This window comes from Xenopus laevis, chromosome 2S (genome assembly GCF_017654675.1).
Source record: "Xenopus laevis strain J_2021 chromosome 2S, Xenopus_laevis_v10.1, whole genome shotgun sequence".
NCBI lineage: Eukaryota > Metazoa > Chordata > Amphibia > Anura > Pipidae > Xenopus > Xenopus laevis.
Genome location: NC_054374.1, coordinates 123,855,319 through 123,873,977, shown reverse-complemented (window position 1 = coordinate 123,873,977; position 18,659 = coordinate 123,855,319). Strand labels below are relative to the sequence as shown.

At 38.8% G+C, this 18,659-nt stretch overlaps 2 protein-coding genes across 6 annotated transcripts in view; one reads left to right on the top strand and one right to left on the bottom strand.

Annotated features, from left to right (window-relative positions):
- Positions 1 to 292: 292 nt before the first annotated feature.
- On the bottom strand, positions 293 to 18,058 carry wbp4.S (WW domain binding protein 4 S homeolog). 4 transcript variants are annotated; one of them, NM_001093273.1, is given in 12 exon segments: positions 293 to 1,728; positions 4,269 to 4,456; positions 7,167 to 7,360; positions 7,784 to 7,859; positions 11,040 to 11,095; positions 12,122 to 12,274; positions 13,677 to 13,803; positions 13,970 to 14,032; positions 14,839 to 14,911; positions 16,421 to 16,448; positions 17,686 to 17,742; positions 17,775 to 17,930. In NM_001093273.1, coding segments are annotated over 10 exon segments (1,140 nt in total). In that variant the 5' UTR covers positions 16,423 to 16,448; positions 17,686 to 17,742; positions 17,775 to 17,930; the 3' UTR covers positions 293 to 1,520.
- Positions 18,040 to 18,659, top strand: part of elf1.S (E74 like ETS transcription factor 1 S homeolog) — a 76,293-nt gene continuing 75,673 nt past the window's right edge. For both annotated transcript variants that reach the window (XM_018248075.2, XM_018248072.2), the window contains exon 1: positions 18,040 to 18,162. The gene's annotated coding sequence lies outside the window, so the exon portion shown is untranslated. The remainder of the gene's footprint in view (positions 18,163 to 18,659) is intronic.

Here is an 18,659-nt window from a genome sequence, read left to right as displayed (position 1 = left end):
AAAGGTTGCCAATGTTATTTACACACTTCTAAAGAGGACTCTAGTCTCCCTGCAGAAAAAAAATATAGTATCCAAAATGTTTTTTATTAGCCAGATCTGCTGGCCCACTTCAGAGTTTTAAGATGAAATGGTAAATCCTAACCCCAAATTTAGATAATCAACACTATGATAGAGTGATCCATGCTTTATAGCAAGTAGTATGTCTAAAATTCCTGTCTACTTGAATGGACAGACTGGTAACAGACTACAACTCACGAAATATAGAGATTATTATAAAATAAATGAATAAATGTGACCAATTGTATAAAATCTTTATTATTCAGAGTCAATATAAAATGTATTTATGTTGGTTGAGGAAACATATTGTGTTGGGGGTTTTCAGGATAAGGGGTTTCCCCAAATGAACCAAATCCATGGTTGCTTTAGCAAAATTCCCTTTATGAAAAAACGGGTTATTCTGCGTAACAGAAATCTGAAAAGCATTATTAAAAGAAAAAAAACATCAAATATGAGCATAAAAAAGTAAAATAATATATACGTTTTTCTGACAGACTTTTTGATTTAGACCTATTTACTATTCATCATTGATTTAGAGCTTCCATAACTTGCAGCAAACAGCATAGGTTACAAAGTAGAGTTTAAGGAACCATCTCTGTCTAAATGATGATCCTAGTCTTGCACTTCATTTAATGTTCACACCCACACTTTAAATAACAATAAACTAGATTTAGATGTTTCAAAAATAGGTCAAATAGTATATGTGACCAAAGGCAATACTGCACAATGCCTGCTGCTCCTCCCAACCAACTTGCTCACATTCAGACCCATGGTGGGTGGTGCACCAGTCTGACCACCAAGTAGTCAAGGAAGTTGTCAGTAGAAAGAAAGAAGCTGCTCTGATGTTTTACTGCTTAGGAAAAAAAAAAAAACAACAAAACCTTTCTAACGTCTTTCCTAAGCAGAAGAACATCAGAACAGTTCTCTTTCTTTCTTCTGACAACTTCCTTGACTACTTGGTAGTCAGAAATGGTGGAAACTGACCAGCAGATGGCGCCGTTGTTACAAAATTCATTCATGTTAACAGTACATGTATCGCTTAATATCTAACAAAATAAATAACGAATGTAAATTACGAAAGTGCTTAGAATAGCACCCTCATCATTTTACATTCACTTATTTGAAAGATTTACTTATCCTTTAACAAAGTGTTACAATGTTTTGTGACAAACTCCTGCTGCAAACACCCCAAGAAGGAGTTGCGTTTGGCAACCTATGCTTTTAGTAATGGCCAATATGCTAAATAGATGTTGTACCTCATTTCATGTCCTAGCGCCTTTCTTTAATTCAGCATAATTTTGTGCTGTACATATAGGAATCAACTCACTAGTTCTGTGGTCGCCTGTTGTGTATTTACAAAAACAAAATCCACATCTGAAGAAAACTAAAATATTTATTATGTCGAACCAAGCAAAGCTTTCCTAGAAAACAATCTGCCTGCGTGTAAACTGGGCCAAGGTCCTTTAATGATCTTTTGTTCTCTGACGTATGTTTCGGGATTTGCCGTTTTCCAGCTTCCTTTTCTTGAAGAAAGAGTCCCCTCCAACGGAGCCTTCAAGGGAGGTGATAGATTTTTCCTTGAACTTCATTTTTGGCTCCTGCTGTAGGTCTGGTATAGAGACTGCAGGAATGTCATACTCCACATTTGGAAGCTCTAAATCCACATTTTCACTAGATGGAAGTGTTGAGAAAGAACATTCATTAATTTGGCTTTAAATAGCCCTTTCATGCACAAAATATCCAGATACATTTACACTCTAACAACTGATATTAAAGGAGAAGGAAAGCTACAGAGGCATTTTATTGCCAATAGATTAGCTGCAACAGTGCAAGCTAGAATGCTATATTTGTTCTGTAGAACGTTTCACCATACCTGAGTAAAAAGCTCTAAAGGCTCTCTCTGTTTGTTTAGGGTAGCAGCTGTAGTATTAGCTTGGTGTGACATCACTTCCTGCCTGAGTCTCTCCCTGCTCACTTATACCTCTGGGCTCCGATTACAGCAGAGAAGGGAAAGGGTTGGGGAAGAGGAGCAAACTGAGCATGCTCACGCCCGGGGCAAGGAGGTTTAAACTGAAGGCAGGAAGTCTGATACAGAAGCCCATGTGTACACAATAGAAGGAAAGAAATGCTGTGTTTCTTTTGACAGAGGACTCAGAGCAGCACTACTTTGAGTGTTTACTGGTGTATTTAGGTGGACCTTTCTGATAAGGCTAACTTAATTTTAACTTTCTCTTCTCCTTTAATGCCCAGATCCTCCTCCTGAATGCATCAACAGAAACTCAAACTGGATCTCATGACAAAAACAGAACATTTTTCAACCATAACCAGCACTTCTTCTACTTTTACTATATATGGTATGCTCATTAACCCACTTGATTAAGAACATCATAACTAGCTAATATATTCTGTACTCTGTATGGGGGAAACAACAGTGAGTACCCCTTACCAAGATGGAGCTCCCGTTGGGGCACTCACATTCACTTTATGAGCGAGTGCCCCATCTCACTCATTATGTGCATGTGATGTAGGTGCAATGGACATGCCCAGCCATTTTAAATGGTGTTAAAGCAGGTATCCCCAACCTTTTTTTAGTGGTGAGTCACATTCAAATGTAAAAATAGTTGGGGAGCAACACAAGCATGAAAAACACTCATAGGGAGAGCCAAATAAGGGCATTGATTCGCTATTTTGTAGCACTATATGGCTTGGCAACTTACAGAAGGCTCTGTTTGGTAGTTTATATGTCTTTGTGCCATGTAAAACTCACTACACTTCTTGCTACATTCTTATTTCCTGAGCTTCTCTTTAGCACCGACTCATACGGATCTTTGAAAATGTAATTTCTACCCGAAGTGAAACGGGCTTTTTCTGAGTCGGAACAAAGTGGTTATCCGTATTAAGCCTACTTAATACTTGCCTCCAAGACAGGAATTCAAAATTAAGCACCTGCTTTGAGGCCACTGGCAGCATCATCAAATGGGTCAATGAGTAACGTTGCTCATGAGTCACTGGTTGGGGATTACAGTGTTAAAGTCTGTAGTTTGTAAATGCAACTGCTATTGCTATCAGTATCTATCTATTTATATTCTCTGAATTTCTGGTTTTGACTCCTGAAACAATGTAAAAGAAGAAGCCAGCTGATTATAATACTTGCAGAACTGACTTCTGCTACATTGTTTCAGAATTTAGAATTTCTTAAAAGAAAGAGTTAAATACTACTTTTACTTATTTTTTTCCCCCTTCACAATATTGCAAAGATACACAGACGTTCCTTTTTTTCTCACAAGCAGCAACTAAAACACTGATGCCCTCTCTTAAAATCTGTAAATAATGCATGTACCAGGTTGCTTGAGCAAACCCCACCACAGAGAAAAGGGGAAAAGGGAGAATAAAGCATTGTATATAGCGTAGTAGTATTACATTTCAAGTATTAAATTTGATCATTATTAAATATTTACTGACAAGTTAAAAATAACATACAGCCTTAAAGGGGACCCGTCACTCAAAGAAATTATTCAAAATCATATTTTATCACATTAGTCAAGCAAAATGAACTTTAATTACACTATATAAATTATTTGAATCTTGTTTCCTTGGGAATTCATAATTATAGCAAGCAGGCAGGAGCCATTTTGTGGACACTGTTATTAAGACAAGCCTTGCATCATCTCAGAATCTTGTTTGTGCACCAGAATGGGGGATCTGATGTCCATCCCCATGTCCTGACTACACAATTAAATGGTAAAGAGAACGGGGGAATATGTGGAGAGCAGTGACATCTAGGAAGTGCTGAATAGAAAGTGAAAGTAATTGTCTGCCCCACCTCTAGAGGAGGGGCAGACAATATTTGATTGACAGCTGGGATTTTTGAGCTTACAGCAGCTATGAATGCTTTAATAAAAAATAGAAATTGGATTTCATGTTTAATTTGAAAAGAACTTTTTTATACAGATTTGTGTGTCTGGGTGACAGTTCCACTTTAATCTGTCTCTATTTATTTATATTGCACAGACGTATTATGCAGCTCTTGAATGTTCACTGTCCAAATGTGTTCTAAAATATTAGTTCATACAATTCTTATGTTGTGTTGAAGAGAGGTGCTGGAACTTATTTTCATCACTATTTTTTGCCAGAATAAACGGATGAAAATATGGTACAAAAAAAGAATTCTAGCCATGCTTGTTTTATAAATAAAGAACAAGGCTACTTACTAAGGATCCTCCTCCTCTTTGATTACCTCCCATGTTCCATAAGGATTTGGTTTTCTGGGAACTTTTTTTGGAAGTTCTGGTGTGGGTTGCTCTTTAACAACATCTTGATTTGATTCTTGTTTTGATTCTTGTTTGGATTCCTCTTCATCAGCCTTTTCATCATTCTCTGATTGCGTTTCCTTTTTACCCTGCAAGGGTAGATAAGTAGCAGTGTTTTTCAGGAACAGACAGTATTGGTCAGGCAAGGAGAGCAAGTATGTGGAATTGTATGCTTAAAGGAGAAGGAAACCCTTTTGGCGCAAAACCCCTCCCCCCGGGCAAATGCCCCTAAGTTGCTACTTACCCCTCGGCGCAGGTCCTCTCCCGTGGAGTTCGCAGGCACCATCTTCTCCCGTGCGGTCTTCTTCCTGGATTCCCCAGCGTTTGGCGGCGCATGCTCAGTAGGAGCATTTGCCGGTTGGAATCTACTGCGCATGCGCCGAAAGTCACAAAGTTGCCGAAAAAAGAAATCGGAAAACTTTGTGACTATCGCCGCATGTGCAGTAGAGCTGAACCGGCAAATGCTCCTACTGCGCATGTGCCGCCAAACGCCGGGGAATCCAGGAAGAAGACCGCACGGGAGAAGATGGCGTCTGCGAAATCCACGGGAGAGGACCTGCATCGAGGGTTAAGTAGCAACTTAGGGGGGGGGGGAAAAGGGTTTTGCGCCAACATTTTCTGTTTCGCAACAACTGCGTATGTTACAGAAATTGCTGAAGTGCCAGAAGAAGACCTGAAGATTACCGAAGTGACTGAAGATGGCTGCCGTGAACTCCACTGGACAGAATCTGCACCGAGGAGTAAGTAAAGAGGTAGGGGCATTTACCAAAGGTACCAACTAGGCTGAGGAGGGAGCAGGGAGGGGGGGTCTATGTAGCGAAGTGGGTAGGGGTTTTTATTAGCAAGGGTTTGTTCTCCTTTAAATACACTTTAAATTTCAGTGTAAAAAAAAAAAACTGGGTAAATAGGCTGTGCAAGATAAATGTTTTCAATATAGTTAATTAGCCAAAAATGTAATCTAAGACTTGAAGGAGGGGGGTACTAGGGACATAACTGTTCAAGTTAGTTTGCTTTTGATCCTCAGCACGCAGATCAGTTTCAAAAGCAAACTAACTGAACAGTTATGTCCCTAGTGGCCGACCGTCAAATCACTGGTCAGTTACTGGTAACAGGTAAAAGTCAACATTTTTATATGGTAGGGTGAATTATTTACAATGTAATCAGTGTCATTTAACGATAAAAAGTAAACTATAAAAATCCTGACAGAATCCCTTTAAAGGAAAACTATACCACAAAATGAATAATTAAGCAACAGTTTATATCATATTATATTATATCATGTGGCATATTAAAGAATCTTAGCAAACTGAAATATATGTTTAATATATGTTCTCTGTGCTGCCTCAGAGATCACCTGATCAGAAATACTGCAGCGCTAACTGTAACAGGAAGAAGTGTGGAAGCAAAAAAAAAAAAATTTTTGTCTGTTAATTGGCTCATGTGACCTACATGTACGGTTTGAATAAAGAGGACTGGTATAATTACCCTTAGGCTGTATTCTTAAAGGTATCTTGAACCCTTGCTTTCATCCAAAGCAAAATCCAGTAATGTAAACGAGTTTGGGGAAAGAATACCAACAGGCACAAAGCTGCTGCACAGGTGCCTTTATTCACCATCACACGACATGTTTCGAGCTAGTAGCTCTTTTTACACTTGAAAAAGAGCTACTAGCTCGAAACATGCCCTGTGACGGTGAATAAAGGCACCTGTGCAGCAGCTTTGTGCCTGTTGGTATTCTTTCCCCAAACTCGTTTGCATTACTACATGTACGGTTTGTTTGTGTGCACCATGAATCATGGGATCCCAGGGTGTGGCCCTACTTCTTAAAGGAACAGTTCAGTGTAAAAAATAAACACTGGGTAAATAGATAGGCTTTGCAAAATAAAAAATGTTTCTAATATAGTTAGTTAGCCAAAAATGTAATATATAAAGGCTGGAGTGACTGGATGTCTGACATAAGAGAACAGAACACTACTTCCTGCTTTTCAGCTCTCTAACTGAGTTAGTCAGCGACTTGAAGGGGGGGTCACATGCGACATATCTGTTCAGTGCGTTTGCACTTGATCCTCAGCATTCAGCTCAGATTCAAAAGCAACATTTATGACCCATGTGCCCCCCCTCAAGTCACTGATTGGTTACTGCCTGGTAACCAATCAGTGGAAAACAAGAGACCTGCAAAGCAGGAAGTAGTGTTCTGGCTATTATATTACACATCCACTCACTCCAGCCTTTATACATTAAATTTTTAGCTAACTAATAGTGATGTGCGGGCTGACCCGATACCCGCGGGTTCTGGTCCACCTCGCAGTGCTCCTCGCGCCACCTTCAAATGCCGGCATCCGACTTCCGGCTTTATAGTCTCGCCTCTGCTCGCCCCGGCCCTTTTGTGACGTCATCGGCAGGGCAGGTCTATAAAAGGACCCCGGAAAAGGGTGCAGGCGGGCGCAGGTTGTAGCAGGGCAGGTTAGGGTCAGGTGCAGGTCAGGGAAACCCTGACCCGCACATCACTACTAACTAGCTATATTAGAAACATTTTGTAAAGCATATCTATTTACCCAGTTTTTATTTTTACACTTAACAATTCCTTTAAAAATGGCAGTTTTCTATTTAGGATTACCCAGTGGCACATGCTACTAAAAAATGTGTATTAATATGAAAATGGTTTATTTACATGTAGCATGGTTTTACATATGAGCCGCTTTATGTGATATGTTTTTAAAGAGATATACATTATTTGGGTGTATAGTTTTCCTTTAAAAACATCAAAATTATACATTAATCCATACATAAAGCTCTTACCCCAAAATTTATTTTTGGTGTTTGGGTAACAGCAGGTTCAGACTTTTCCTGTTCCTCTGCTGATCCTGTAGCCGATTGTGTATCTGTAACCTCTTTTATTTCTTCAGACTTATCCTCTGTGTTTATAGCCTCTTTCTCAGCACTCTCAGCCGGTAAGTTTGAAACAAAGTTCTCTGGTTTCTCCCAGGAAGACTCTGTTAAGGAGAACAAAACACACACTATTACTGGGATATTTATAGACTACGAAACAAATATTTGTATGATTTTCACATTTAGTTTCAAGATTTAGATTCATTTAGTTCATCTGAAACGTTCGATTTGTCGACTAATGATAATTTCTCTGCATGCTGACGATATCAGTGGGCGACTGTCACTGCTATTTGTCAGACATTCATACGATTGTTGTCTGTCAATTACCGGTAATGGCCAGAACATTTTCGGATTTGTTCTTTTTACTACTTTATTTAATGTGAACGGTTAGTTGTAGGTCGGGTGATTGCAAGAACGATCATATGTCGGACATAAAGGTAAAATCTGCACATCTATAGCTTTAATGGCACCACTCCGTAATGTTTCCAAAAATCAAGAGCGCATTCATTTTGTTAAAATCAGTTTACCTCCTGTTTTGGTGTTGTAATAGTACGTGAAGCCTTCCTCAGAGAGACTTTCTACCCAAACAGAGCTAGATCCAGCCTAAAAAAACAGTGGAGCAAAACATGTTAACATTTCTGGGGTGTTATATCGTAACCAAATATATTACCTTTGTATAAATTATAATGAAAGGTGCAATACAACACCTTGCAACGGTGCAACATTACACCCTAACCACTGAAACTATAGGAAAAATTATAAGCTCTAGTCAGTGGAATGTTACCAATAAGGCTACTTATGCACAAGAAGTTTCCTCGCAAGGCAACTTCAGGAAACTTCGGAAAGCCGAAGTGACTTGCAATTCATATTATTGCTGGTGGGAAAGCATTTGGAGGCAGAGATGCAGTGGTACAGGAGATGAATTGAGAGGTGATTAATCTCCTTGTATGTCAGGTCCCTTAAAGACAAAGCTTAAAGGAACAGTAACACCAAAAAAATTAAAGTCTTTTAAAGGAACGACAATATAATGTACTGTTGCCCCACACTGGTAAAACCTGTGTTTGCTTCAGAAATATTACAATAGTTTATACAAACAAGCTGATGTGTAGCCATGGGGGCAGCCATTCAAGCACAGAACACACAGTAGATATCAGATACGTTCTGAAGAATTCCATTGTTTACTACAGAGCTTATCCGTTATCTGCTGTGTATCCTGTGCCTTTTTTCCTTTTTCAGCTTTGAATTTTAATTGATTATATTTAGAAAGTTTATGATGATGCTTATATAATTTTTTTTTGCAATAGTTCCCCTTAAGGGCCATTCAGGTACGGGTTTGGGATTTGTTATCCGTAAACCCTTTATCAAGAAAGTTTGAATTTTGGGAAGACCATCTCTCAAACGCCATTTCAATCAAACAATTAAATTTTTCCTATTTTTTCCTTTTCTTCTGTATTAACAGTATCTTGTGTTTGATCCTAACAAATATAAAATGAATCCCAATTGGAGGCAATAAAATCCTAAAATTAATATTTAGTAGACTTAAGGTATGGGGATTACAGAAAGACCCCTTATCCAGAATACCCCAGGTCCCAACCACTCTGGATAACACGTTCCATGTATACATGAAATCTGACATTTCACAAAATGTTAAAATTTTCAAAATGTTCAGCCCACTGCCTGGACTACTCCCTCACTGTCTGCAAAGATTAACTATTTACATTCCAACCCACGGTGTCCCTGGATACAGTGCACTGTTTGATCTGCCCCTCACCAGCTTGTCTGTGCTGTAGGTATTAATGGCACAGACAGACATAGCTCTTTGCCACCCACGGTTGAAGACTCTGTGGCCCTGCATTTTCTAGTGTTACAGGTCTGATTCTGTGTAATTGAATCATTAATTGAGGCTTGTTCCAAATAATAGCAGTGTGTAGTTCTATTAGTGGGGTCAATCATTCTGTGAAAAAAAGGGGTCAATTACGGCCCTTATTTAAGGAAGGAAGGAGTAAATCTTGTGCATGCTGATTATAGTGCATTTCTCTCTTAAAATCGGAGCAAATTGATAATTCCAGACATTGCTCAGAAGAACAGGGTACTTCGATTAAAAAGTTGATTGGAGAGGGGAAACATATAAAGAAGTGAAGAAAAAAAATGGTCTCAAATGCTTGAAAATGGCAACCAACACCTGAAAGATGTGGAAGAAAACAGAAAACGGCAAAGACTCAGCCAATGATCAGCTCCAGGAAGATCAAAGAAGGTTTAAAGTTACCTGTGATACTGTTACAATTAGAAGATGCCTAAGTGAAGCCAAGCTGTCGGCAAGAAGCCCCTCCAAAGTCCCATTGTTGAAAAAAAAAGATGTGCTGAAGAGGTTACAATTTGCCAAAGAACACACTGACTGGCCTAAAGAGAAATGGTGCAACATTTTGTGGACTGATGAAAGCTTTTTGGTTCTAGGGGCCACAGACAGTTTGTCAGACGACCCCCAAACACTGAATTCAAGCCACAGTACAGTGTGAAGACAGTGAAACATGGTGGCTCAAGCATCATGATATGGGGATGTTTCTCATACTATGGTGTTGGGCCGATTTATCATATACCAGGGATCATGGATCAGTTTCAATACATCAAAATACTTGAAGAGCTCATGTTGCCTTATGATGAAGAGGAAATGTACTTGAAATGGGGGTTTTAACAAGACAACAACCCCAAATACACCAGTAAACCAGCAACATCTTGGTTCCAGACCAACAATATTGAAGTTATGGAGTGGCCAGCCCAATCCCAGGACCTTGATCCAATAGAAAACTTGTGGGGTGACATTAAAATTGCTGTTTCTAAGGCAAAACCAAGAAATGCAGAAGAATTGTGGAATGTAACAGGTGCCAGAAGTTGGTGGACTCCATGTAACACAGATGTGCAGCAGTTCTCAGAAACACTGATTATACAACTAAATATTCTGAGTTCTGAGTTTGTAAAGAAGAATGCAGACACTGCTATTTTTTGTAACAGCCCAATATTCCCTTTTCTTCACTTTCTGTAAAGGAATAACACAAATATGATAACATTTTCTTCATGTATTGATTTAAAATAAGTGCTTTATTGAAAAAAAATCCAATGTTTTAAGCACTACTGTACGCTTCCTAAAAAGACGGTACAGACTTAAAATGTAACTCATAGCTAAAGCCTTGGATACAGAATTATATATTATTAGTAACAAATTCTGGCATGCTAATGACATAATGTTCAAAAAAAAAATACCTAATGCGTTTCATGCTTACCTAGCTGAGGTTGCCTATGACTCCATGTGGGGTTGTCTTCATATTTTAATATGACTTAATACATTTTTTTTTTACTCAAGAGCATGCATATAGAAATGTTTTTGAACAGATTTAAAATGTGTTTTATATCTACAGCTTTTACTGTATGTCTGCTTTAAATGGTACTGCAGCACTGTGCTTTTTATGTGTTTTTTACAATTCGGAGATTATGGGACCTGCATTTGTAACTGTATATGTCTTGATATCTGCAGAAGTAAATCAATCAATAAATAAATAGGGAATCAGCCAATTTTTCCATCTTATTCATCTAACGGTGTATCTACACTGTTATGCAGAAAACATTAATTCTTAAGAGGGCAGTTGGATATGGGAAAAATGTTTACATATGTACAATTTAACATAACCAGTGTTGTGTACATTTAGGGAGAATATAGAGAGGATGAAACATACTTTTGTAAACTTGGCTTTATTTGTGATATTTTATCCTGTAACTGAAATGCCATACCTTGTTGGACTCTTCTGATTTGTCTTGAAATCCCTCTGGCTCTTCCCATTTAGATTCTGGAATATAAAAAAGCATTATGAAAGCCAAAAAACAAACACCAGAAAAGCTGAAAAAGTAAAGGAAATATGGAGCTATTTCAACTGGACAGGCCTAATACAGAAAACAAATTGTTTATGGTGTCAGTTTTCAACAATTCAAGCAAACTGAAGGTTTAGAACAATTGATTGATTGGCTTGTGGACCAAACAGACAGACACCAAGTGATGGCCTATACACAGTGTGGTCCTTTCTTTTATTCTGTTCAGAACAGCTGGAAGTGAAAAGGCGTTGCAGCTAATCTTCAATTTTCATATGTTGAAGCACTATGGTGCACGTAATATATACAAAATACAAATACTTTGTATAATGAAGGCTCGTACTATATTAGTAGCTCAGTCATGTAGGGCCAAAAGCCATCCTTTAGCCCATAGAAGAATTTTCTAGGCTTAACAGGTGTTTGGGCAACCAAAAACACAGATGTCAAACGGCCAATATCTGCCACTGCTGTTAAAGGAGAAGGAAAGCTACGGAGGGATTTTATTGCCAATAGATTAGCTGCAATAGTGCAAGCTAGAATGCTATATTTATTCTGTAGAATGTTTTACCATACCTGAGTAAAAAGCTCTAGAAACTCTCTGTTTGTTTAGGATAGGAGCTGCAGTATTAACATGGTGTGACATCACTTCCTGCCTGAGTCTCTCCCTGCTCACTTATAGCTCTGGGCTCAGATTACAGTAGAGAAGAGAGGGGGCGAGGGAAGAGGAGCAAACTGAGCATGCTCTTGCCCAGGGCAATGAGGTTTAAGCTGAAAACAGGAAGTCTGATACAGAAGCCCATGTGTACACAATAGAAGGAAAGAAATGCAGTGTTTCTTTTGACAGGGGACTCAGAGCAGCACTACTTTGGGGGTTTACTGGTATATTTAGATGGCCCTTTCTGATAAGGCTTACTTAATTTTAACCTTTCCTTCTCCTTTAAATCAACTCTCGTCCCTTAAAAAAGATAGTATGTTATGTACAGCCATTTCTGTATTTAATGAATTACCTCCAGTCAAAGTATTATAGTAATATGGGTATCCTTCTGGAGAAATGTCTTTCTTCCACAGTTTTTTAGCATGAACCTTCTCTATTGCTTCAATCTCCTTCAACTTGTTCTCGTTCCGGGCTTTGATTTGTTGGACTGTTGGACCTACAGGGACTTTTAAAAAAAGGATTCACTTATTTTAGATACATGAAAGAGAATATGTACACTACACAAAACATGCTTCCAAAAGTTATAGCTTCACCTATTTTGAGTAAATAAAAGAATATCATTCACATTACAGCTTTAAAGTAACACATCTGATCTAGTATATTTCTGTGACTGGTAAGTGATTCTCTACAGCCAGCATGCATACCAGAAACATGTTTTTTAAACAAAAGCCTGTTCCTCCACATTGGCATTTGGGTTACTATGGGCTAAATTAGTGAAAAATTTAAAATGTAAAGTCAGTTGCCCTATTTAAAAATAACCCTTTGCTATCATTAACATTCTTTCATATCACGAAATTGAAATTTAATATAAGCTTTTAGAAATAATCAAAGTTAGATCCGATATATCCTATAGTGGCCTTATTTTGCTTAAAACCTTTTTTTTTTTAAACTGCCCCCATGCCAGCCCTAGGAGGCCATGTAGCCCACAACTTTGGTGGGAGAAACTTTTTTACGGTAACAGGTGCCCTTTAAGGAAACAACTGACATTTAGGGGCAGATTTAGCAAAATGCGAGATTAAAAAAAAAACCAACTCATTTATGTTATTTCTGCCAAAGTACATAACCTTGCCTTTACAACACTGAACCTCATCTTCCAGTTTGCTGCCTTTCTTTTTGGAGTCTTTCCAGCCTCAAATGGGGGTCACTGACCCCAACATTTAAAAAAAAATATATACATTTTTGTGAGGCTCTAATTTTGTTATAGCATTTTTGTTTATTACTTATCCATCTACTATCCACATTTCAGTCTCTCATTCAAGCCATTGTTTGGCTGCTAGGGTAAGTTGAACCTTAGCAACCAGATAACTGATAAAAAATTCCAACGGAGAGTTGCTGAACAAAAAGCTGAATATTTAACAAAATTAAAAAACAAATAAATTACTAATTACAAATTGTCCCAGAATATTTAATCATAAGAAAATTTAAAAGTGAATTACTCCTTTAATATTCCTTCAGTAAAAAATCTGCACTGTTTTAATACTGTGCCTTTTCTCTTCTCCCTTTGGATTTGGATAACTTCTCACAAAATATACAAATAGCTGTTGGCCCAATTTGCACAGATGTACTAGTGGCCACAGGCTGCCTGACTTGCTAAAAGAAACGTTAATCTGAATTGTTCATAGGACTTTATTCATATACTTCTTGATTTTGCATCTCAAAATATATAAAGCAAGACTTTTGCATGGTGATAGTTACTATGTTTCACTTGTAATCCTCCTTTAACTAAATGCATGAAGGAAATTAACCAATACAAATCTTTAATAAACAACTTTTCTTAAAAATGCGATAATTCATCCCTGGCTCAGGCAGGAAAGGCAGTATCTGATACTGTACTCTAAATGAAATACCTGGAACTTCTCCTTGAAGTCTCTTAAGATCTTCTTCATAAGCTTTTAGGGCAGCTTCCTCCATGGCAGCAAATTCTTTGGATTTTTTCTCATCCGCTTTTGCCTTGTCCATGCTTTTCTTTTTAATCTTCAATAACAATTACACATTTATATAAATAACAGACAGGAATGTTTTGTGGTTCACCATCAATTAGCAAACTGTTAGGATGGTATTAAAATGTTGGTGTCTTGTGAATCTGATGCTAAAGTCATCACGCATCGTTAGCTGTGACAATAGTAATTTATAACTATACCTCACTGATTTTCTTGGTGACATTTTCTTTGTGGTTTTTTCCTCTCTCATGAAACTCAATGCTCTAAAAGAGAAAAAGAAATTGTTATATAAGCAAAGCTATGATAGCATACAGGTTTTTTGATTTTAAAGCTAAACATATGTACTTTTTTGTTTTAATAATCAGAATGCAGTTTCAAGTACGAGTAATGATAGGGTGATGTGTTCCATCTAAATATTCGGAAGGTTTTTTTACAGTGAGAGCTGTGAAGATGTGGAATTCTCTCCCTGAATCAGTTGTACAGGCTGATACATTAGATAGCTTTAAGAAGGGATTGCATGGCTTTTTAGCAAGGAAGGGAATACAGGGTTATGGAAGATAGCTTGTAGTACAAGTTGATCCAGAAAATGATGCCATCGGAATTTTTTCCCTCTTTGAGGTCTTAAAAGGTTGAACTTGATGGACGTCTTTTTTCAACCTAACTTACTATGTTACTATGTATGTAAATTAGCATTGGCAGATTCATGTTTAAACTGTAGGGGTTATTGCACACTAGGCAGCAGTTGAATCATAGTGCATTTCTTCCCAATGCCGTGGGTACAAATAATCATGTGTGCCCCTGTATGCAGCTTTCTGAATGGGCTGAAATGGTCCCAACTTCTGTTTGACAGACTACAAACATGCCTACCTTTACTGGCCATGCTGCACCTCAGCTAATGAGCCACTGAGTGAAACAGCCAAGGCTGTCTGTATGTGGATAACATTACATGAGAAAGAAGACATTGCCCAGCCTGCATAACTACTATTCATCCCTTATCTACAACATTTTAATTATTCTAGAAATTATAACCTTCTTTATTAATTTAAGTGAAAAAATTGCTTAAGCATACCGGCTTGTTGTCTGCAATCCAACACTTGCAGTATGTGCAAAACTTCTTTGGCTGGGATTTCCAGTAGTCAGCCCTAAGAAAAGAAACATAAAATAAATAGTACATTAGGACACAAGTCTGTAAATGTCTGAAAATGCAAAGAAACATTTCAGTCTGTGACTGTAATATTTTTGAAGGCACATGTAATTCAGTGTGAATATAAATCTTCTGGTTGTCACTGCAGTTACTGATGAGAAAGCAGTTCTTCATCGCAGGACACTGAAATGTCCATATGCATACTATTTTACATTAAAGGAAAACTATACCCCCCAAACAATGTAGGTCTCTATTAAAAGATACTGAGTAAAGCAGCTCATGTGTAAAATCCTGCTTCATGTAAATGAACCATTATCATAATAATATACTTTTTTAGTAGTATGTGCCATTGGGTAATCATAAATAGAAAATTGCCATTTAAAAAAATAAGGGCCGCCCCCTGAGATCGTAAGATTCACTGTGCACACATACAAACCACATGTAAGGTCACATGAGCCAATTAACAGACAGAGTTCTGCCTTTTGCTTCCTCACTTCTTCCTGTTACAGTTAGTGTTGTAGTATTTCTGGTCAGGTGATCTCTGAGGCAGCACAGATAGAGTCACGAAATGGTGGTTCAAGGCAAGAGATGTAAAAGGGCAAGATTTATGTAAATATATATTCCAGTTTGGTAAGATTCTTTAATATGTCATTCAATTTGAAACTATCTGTTGCTAAAGTATTCATTTTGGGGGGTATAGTTTTCCTTTAAAGTGTATTTCCATTGCTCCAACTAGTTAGAAGCTACTTGTTGGATAAAAAACACCCTAGGAGACTAGGGCTTGCAGTGCAACCGGATAGAGATAGATAAAAAGATAAATATATGCATTGGAGGGCTAGGGCACACACATAAGGAGTTACACACCTGGGTGCAATACAGTAATACAGCATCCACTCGAGAAGAATGCTGCTGCACCCAAGGATTTATCATGAAAAAAGTAAATGATTTATTTGATCGACGTTTCGGTCCTCAACATATATATATATATATATATATATATATATATATATATATATATATATATATATATATATATATATATACATATATATATATATATATACATACATACACACAGAAAACAGGGTTTCCTTATGGGACTGTCAAATAATTGGCCCAGCACTCTATACAGGTGTTTACCTATTGATAACTGCACAAAATTATAATTTTTAATTACATCAAGATACTAAAGGAGCCACTACATGGTGTCCAAAAGGGCATTTTTTACCAACTCTCATTTTTTTATGTTTAAATATATCAATAACTCAGCAGTTCGTGGCTACGCACTTCCTCAGAGACCTCATTTCCCATTAGCATACCAAATTCTTAAACCCACATGCTAATTGATTAATTATTCAAAACATCATATAAAATAGAAACATACGTTTTCCAAATCCATTTGTATAAATTTAAAAACAATTAAGCTAATCAGATATCCTTACAAAAATCAATTAATAACATTTGATTCACCATTAAAAAAAGAAAGAGAGATAAAGTGGGAACTTACATGTCAACTTATTACAACCAAACTATCCCTGCAAAATAAAAGCAACAAATGAGGGTATTCACAAAGCAGACCAGCAAAGTAAGGTTCAACACTTGCGGAAAATGATGACTGGGTGTAAAGCTGGATGGGGATATAGGGTGTAAAGCTGGATAGTGACAAAGGATGCAAAGCTGGAGGGTGACATCGGGTGTAAAGCTGGAGGGTGACACAGGGTGTAAAGCTGGATGGGAATATAGGGAGTAAAGCTGGATGGGAATATAGGGAGTAAAGCTGGATGGGGATATAGGGAGTAAAGCTGGATGGGGATATAGGGAGTAAAGCTGGATGGGGATATAGGGAGTAAAGCTGGATGGGGATATAGGGAGTAAAGCTGGATGGGGATACAGGGTGTAAAGCTGGATGGGGATACAGGGTGTAAAGCTGGATGGGGATATAGGGAGTAAAGCTGGATGGGGATACAGGGTGTAAAGCTGGATGGGGATATAGGGAGTAAAGCTGGATGGGGATACAGGGAGTAAAGCTGGATGGGGATACAGGGTGTAAAGCTGGATGGGGATATAGGGAGTAAAGCTGGATGGGGATATAGGGAGTAAAGCTGGATGGGGATATAGGCAGTAAAGCTGGATGGGGATATAGGGAGTAAAGCTGGATGGGGATATAGGGTGTAAAGCTGGATGGGGATATAGGGAGTAAAGCTGGATGGGGATATAGGGAGTAAAGCTGGATGGGGATATAGGGAGTAAAGCTGGATGGGGATATAGGGTGTAAAGCTGGATGGGGATATAGGGAGTAAAGCTGGATGGGGATATAGGGAGTAAAGCTGGATGGGGATATAGGCAGTAAAGCTGGATGGGGATATAGGGTGTAAAGCTGGATGGGGATATAGGGTGTAAAGCTGGATGGGGATATAGGGAGTAAAGCTGGATGGGGATATAGGGAGTAAAGCTGGATGGGGATATAGGGAGTAAAGCTGGATGGGGATATAGGGTGTAAAGCTGGATGGGGATATAGGGAGTAAAGCTGGATGGGGATATAGGGAGTAAAGCTGGATGGGGATATAGGGAGTAAAGCTGGATGGGGATATAGGGAGTAAAGCTGGATGGGGATATAGGGAGTAAAGCTGGATGGGGATATAGGGAGTAAAGCTGGATAGTGGCACAGGGAGCTGGATGGGAATGTGGAAATGGATTTGTAAGAGGGACATAGAGGAGTAAGGTGTAAATGAATGGAGACAAGGGTATAGGGTGTATTATACAAACAGAGACCTTGTTGCAGCGTTTGTAGCAGGATTTGGACATCAGAAGATGAGGATACGAGTCCAGGTTGGTGTAAGAAGAATAGGGGTAGGGGCCAGAGGAGCAGGAAGTAGAGCAGAGACAGAAAAGGCGCAGAGTAATAGCGCAGTGTGTATACAGCTAGTACCATGTATCCGCAGAGAAGAAAGTTGCAAAACAGCATGAAAATACGGATAAATGGGGCACAGGATGAGATGATCAAATACGGAAGGGACATATCTCACTTACTTCCCATCACAACACAGTCTAGTGCGCAGCCATTGTACGCTCTGGGTACGGCAACCGCATAGGTTCAGAACGCGTTTACTCCCTCCCTGTACGGCTGCTGGGAGGGGCTAAAGCTTGGCTGGAGAGCGGTACAAACAAGCGCTGTGAAGGTTTATTACACACATTGTGCCAAGCAACTAGAGTGCGGGACGGGCAGCCCCCGCGGGGCACGGCACCCAGGTGAGTACTCTGTCAGCCTTACATTCTCTGCTAAACTTTTCCCGAGTTCTACTTTACATAGTCATTAGGGGAAAGTCTCCGGCTTTGCCGTTATGTCTAATCACGAGCCTCTTCCCTAGCGATTCATCCGCCTTTCAACGCTGTCACCAGAGCCTGTGCCACTCTCTCCCCTTCCCCGGGGACGCGCTACTTTCTCTCTTATTCGCGCACACTTTGCGCATCGCTTGGCATGCTGGCGGACACAGCGCTATATCTACTAACTCTTTCACTATCACATGGCACTCTCAAGCTTATTCTCTTCTTCGCTTCCTACTGTTCTCTTTCCCCGTGTCATAGAAGTGCTGCGATCATATCAATTGTCGATGCGATGCTGTAGTTACACTTTGCTGACTAGGGAACTCTTGCTTATTCTTATCAGGGACGTTTAATGGTGTTTGGCACAAAGTAGCGGGACGTGTGTCACATGACTGAGGCTGACAGGGAGGACTTTATCCTTG